The sequence below is a fragment of the Orycteropus afer genome, unplaced genomic scaffold (genome assembly GCF_000298275.1).
Source record: "Orycteropus afer afer isolate SDZICR_OR568_19922 unplaced genomic scaffold, OryAfe1.0 scaffold00061, whole genome shotgun sequence".
Taxonomy (NCBI): Eukaryota; Metazoa; Chordata; class Mammalia; order Tubulidentata; family Orycteropodidae; genus Orycteropus; species Orycteropus afer.
The window spans coordinates 1144080-1149011 of record NW_006921648.1 but is presented as its reverse complement, the minus strand read 5'-3'; the positions used below and the strand labels follow the sequence as shown (position 1 = coordinate 1149011).

At 61.5% G+C, this 4932-nt stretch overlaps 1 protein-coding gene across 1 annotated transcript in view; it reads right to left on the bottom strand.

Moving 5' to 3' along the window:
* ATP6V0C (ATPase H+ transporting V0 subunit c) overlaps positions 1-265 on the bottom strand; it is a 4084-nt gene extending 3819 nt beyond the window's left edge. Inside the window, exon 1 of the mRNA XM_007939542.1 lies at positions 187-265. Within this exon, the coding sequence (XP_007937733.1) occupies positions 187-265 (79 nt within the window). The remainder of the gene's footprint in view (positions 1-186) is intronic.
* Between the last annotated feature and the right edge of the window lie 4667 nt (positions 266-4932).

Here is a 4932-nt window from a genome sequence, read left to right as displayed (position 1 = left end):
CCCCGGCTGTCGCTGCCGTCAGCCAGCCCGGACCCCCGCCCGCAGTCACGTGAGTCACCGGGCACCCCCACAACAGCTCCGAATGGCGTCAGGGTGACGTCACAGGCCGAACCCCGCGGGCTGCGGGCACGAGCCCCGCGCGTCCCGGCGCCCCCCGCTCGCGGTCCCTCCTGTCGCGGCGCTCACCGCTGAAAACCATGGCGGCCGAGGCGCCCATGACGGCGAAAAAGGAGGCGTACTCGGGGCCGGACACGGTCTCGGGCATGTCTGCGGGTGGGGGGGGGGCGAGCTCAGCGGGGCGAGTTGGCCGGTCGCAGGGCGGGCGGGCACGGAGGAGAGAGGGCCGGCGGCAGCGAGGCGATCCGGCCCGTCAGCCGCTGCGCTCTAAATACCAGCACCGCAGAACAAAATGGCGGCCGCCGCCGCGTCACATGACCCGCGCCCCGCCCCTGCGGGCTGTACCACCTCGCGCCGGCGGGGGGAGTCGCGACCAGGCGACGCTCGGGTGACTCGTGGACCGTTCCCGCTTCGGGTCACCGCGCTGCAGGCCCGGGCCTCCGCGCGGCGTCCCACCTCTGCCTCCGAGGTGCACTGCCGGGTGTCGCTGGCCTAACGGGCCCCGCGGCGTTGGACCCGTCCAGCCCCTGGGCCGGAGCCGGGCGGCGGGCGATATTAGCATACGGGGCGTGGCCTCGGGACCCCGCCTCCTCTGCGGGCTGCGCCGGGTCCTCCGCGTTCGCGTCCGAGCGCAGTTTCTCCTTGGTGTTACCGGCGCTCAGCGTTCTGTCTGCCAGGCTTTTCCTCCGTGTTTCTGACGGTCTGGGCGCTGGGCCGGGCCAGGCGAGACCACGGGCTCCCGGGAGCAGACAAAGCTGGACTGTGGAGTCCCGGGCGCCGGCCTCCGCTGCTTCTGAGGCCAGGAGAGCCCGCACCTCACCCATGAGTCGTGACCTCCGGCCGCAGCTGTGTTCCGAGTCGCCCCCTGCCGCCCCAGCCACTCTAGGGCCGCACCAGCCCCTCCAGGGCGAGACCCACCAGCTCCAATCCACGTTTGCTGACTTCACCCCTTGCTTCTGATTAAAAAAAAAAAAAGGCCACCTTGCGGTCATCCGTCACCTCCCCTTTCTCAGGGACTAGGACATCAGTTGGGGGGTCAGGGGCCCCTGAAGATGTATGCGTGGCTGCTTCGAATCCCTGCCAGTGCTGTGGCCTCTCGGCGACCGCCAGGATTCTCCTGTCCATGTACTTGCTTGGAGATAATGACAGCCTGTCCTGCCTGGGCTGGCACTACCCACGGACCCCCTGCTGCAGCCCTGGACCTTATCTCCACTCCTCAGCTCCTCGGGCTTCCCTTAGCCCTCTGGTCCTTCCTTCCGGCATGGCTGTGGCTGGGCTTCCCCAGTGACCCCAACCCACTGTCCTTACATTAAAGCACGCTCCCAGTGCCAGCCTGTCCACGAGGATGGTGGGGTCACCTTCAGGGTCTGGGCCTCCTCCAGGCTGGACTCTCAACACATTTTTCCACGCAGGAATCTCCCTCCAGCTCCTTCCATCCACTCAGCTGGATCTGCCACCCGCGGCTCCCACAGCCCCTGAAAGTCCCCCATCTATCCTGCCGCTCAGATAGGTGGCAGGTACCCCTAGAAGCCCTCCCTACCTCCCTCTGCTCCCCTTTGTGCCCCCAACTTAGGCTTCTTGAGAGAGGACTCTCCCTGCAGCACCCCTGCCTCCTCACTGCCCTGCCCCCCACCCAGCTCCTTGTCAAGGTCAAGGGTGACTGCCATTTCTCTAGGCAAAGGGCCATTTGTCAGGCTTCTCCACACACTCTCCTGTCTTGCCCACCTCCTACAGCTCGCTCCTCAGGCCACCGAGTCCTCAAGTCACGAGGGGGGGGGCTGAACCGGGTCCCGCCAAGTAGCCACAGCTTCAATGCAGGTTCCGGGCGCTCCCAGGACAGCCCTGGCCCTGCCCTCCACCTGGGAGGTCACATTCTCACCTGCACTGTCCTCCGGCGACACTGGCCTGTCAGCTTCACCATTTTAGCACTGACTGCCTTGCAAGGCGCCACACTCGGGACACAGGGCGGGGATGAGGCCCGGGAGACTGCCTGGAAGGGGTGGCTTGTGAACTGGACTTTGCTGGAGGGGAGGATTCGGGCCACAGGAAAGAGGAGCAGGGACCTGTTGTCCTCAGCGGGAAGTGCGCACAGCCCCGGTTTGCAGGGTAGTTGGGGAGCCGGTCCCCTGCGGGTTGGCTCTCTCACCGCTGTCTTAAGGTTCTCCTACATTAGGCTGAGGTGAGTGGTCACACTAGGTCTCCGCTGGGCCTTGGGATGGCTCTGACCAGCCTGTCTCAACCGCAGCCTGGCCCTGCCCCTGTGGCCCACCCCTCCCTCAGTGGCCACCAGCTCTTCCCCAGCCCCGTGGCCACCAGGGGTCTCCAGGCTGCCGCCTGACCTACAGGTGTGGGGTTTGCCGGTGCCCACAGGTGCGTGAGCCTCCCCTTGAAGTAAAGCTCAAATGGGTGTTTACAGACACCTCGTTTTGTTGCGCCGCACTGTGCGATTGGCGGATGCCGGTTCTCGACGAATGGAAGGATGGTGCAACCCTGCATCCAGCAAGTCCCTCGGCGCCATTTTCCAACAGCACGTGCTCACGGCGTGTCTGTGTCGTGTTTTGGTCATTCTCATGATACTTTGGAATTTTTCGTCATGTGATTCCCCACTTCATAGACCACAGTGTCATGTCAATATGACTTTTAGGGGCACCAAACCCACTGCCACTGAGTCGATTCTGACTGATAGCAACCCCCAGTGGGTTTTCAAGGCTGTAAATCTTCCTCCCAAGGAGCAACTGGTGGGTTTGAACCGGCGATCTTCTGGTTAACAGCCAAGTGCCTTACCCACAACACCAGCAGGGCTCTTTTTATATGCACTGGGACACCAAAAACTTCGTGTGACTTGCTTTATTGTGGTGGTCTGGACCCCAACCCGCCATATCTCTGGGGTTTGCCTGTGTTATACATATACGTGGAATGGCTGGATTCGCCTCCAGGAAGTGGACAGCACGAGCCCTTCCATCCACAGGCCCCGGCTGCCCAGCCTCGCGCAGGGCCGCTGCGGCTCTTCCTCTTCCTCTCTCTGATGTTCACTGCTCCTGGCCTCCCCGCCCTCACCCGGCCTTACTTCTGGCCTGGTCCCCTCCCATCAACTCACTCTTCCCCCTGAAGCGGCTGGTTCCTCCTACTGGGCAAATCTGACCAGTCACTTCCTTTGCTGTCACCAGCAGGACCCTCCAGGCCCCTTCACACTGACACCCTGCTCCTGCTCCCCGATCGCCAGTGCCCTTGAGCGCCTCTCCCTCTGCGCCAGCTACTCTTCCTCCCTTCTGGGTTGCTTAATGCTGCTCAGTCTTTAGGGAGCTCTGGTGGCGTAGTGCCTAAGGCACTTGACTGGTAACCAGAAGGCTGACGGTTCAAACCCACCAGCCACTCCTCAGAAGGAAGACTGGGCAATCTACTTCCACAGACTCCCTCCTCGCCAGCTCCCCCTCCGAGAGGCGCAGCTCGCTCTCTGTGCCCCGTGGTAGGGGGCTGGGCACACAGCTAATATCTGTTGAGCACCTACTGTGTGCCTAGCCCACTTCTCTGGAAACTCGTATAGTGTGATTCCTGGGGTTTTTCTGAGTGACCACAGGAGGAGGACACTGTCCCTGTGCGTGTGAGGAACAGGTCCAGGAGGGTGAAAAGCCTTGCCCAAGGTCACCGAGTGAGCAGTGGAAGTGAAACTCGGAGTGCAATGGCTGACAGTGGTTGCCACACGAAGGGCCCTGGCGGCCCAGGTCACCACCCCCTGGACGTCCCAGCCAGTGGCAGGGCCCTGTGGTGGGCCTGGGGCACGCTCTAACCTAACCAGGGCCGCAGGACGCGACAGCCGGGGACGCCTGCCACTTCTCTAGCATGGAGTCAGAATGTCATGAGTTGCTGGCCTGTGACTGCACGGGTGTGATTTCCAGTCATGGAGAGGGAGGGGCTTGGGGAAACTCAGAGACCCGGAAGAGGGGAGGCAGTCAGGGACACAGGGGGGAAGGATCCTGGGCCGCTGTCCTGAGCGAGAGCTGGAGGCAGAAAGAAAACCGGCGGCACTTGGCAGAAGCCGGGGAAACGGACAGGAGGCAGGGAAACCAGAAACAAACCCCACAGGCTCTCCAGTGATTGGAGACATGAACATGCCCCCCGGAGGCCACTCCAAAGGAGACAGGAGGCCCCAGGCCACCAGCAGCAACGCCTGCAGACAAGCCTGCCGCCTGAAGGGGGCGCCTTCTCCTTCAGAGTGGGCCTGACCGTACTGAGAGGCGTGGCTCTCTGCACCTGCATAGCTAAGAGCTCCGAAGGGCCCAGGGAGGCCTAAGGGACGTGGGGCAGGAGTGTGGTGGCATTTTTGGGGTCGAGGGCGGGAGAACAGTAAGGTGATGTGTTTTACTCGTAATTCAGAAAGCAAGGCTTATGAAATGATGTGGTGGTGTTGAACTGAATCGATGTTGACTCAGAGTGACCCCGTGGGACAGAACAGTCCCACGGGGTGCATTGCCAGCTCTTTCTTACGTGGAACTGCTGGCTGGGTTTGAGCTGCCACCATGCCACCATGCCACCAAACCAAAACAAAACCAAACTCACTGCCATCGGGTCAATTCCAACTCACACTGACCCCTTTGGGTTTCTGAAGAGGTAAATCTTTATGGAAGTAGAGTACCCCATCTTCCTTCCACCAAGCGGCTGGTGGGCTTGAACCGCCACCTTTGTGGTTAGCAGTCAGATGCCTAAGGCACTATGTCAAAATGTGTAAGGAGTTTTCAAAAAAAAAAAAAAATGGCCTATAGATAAATAAATACATAGCTCTGGTGATACAGTGGTTAAAGCACTTGGCTGCTAAGC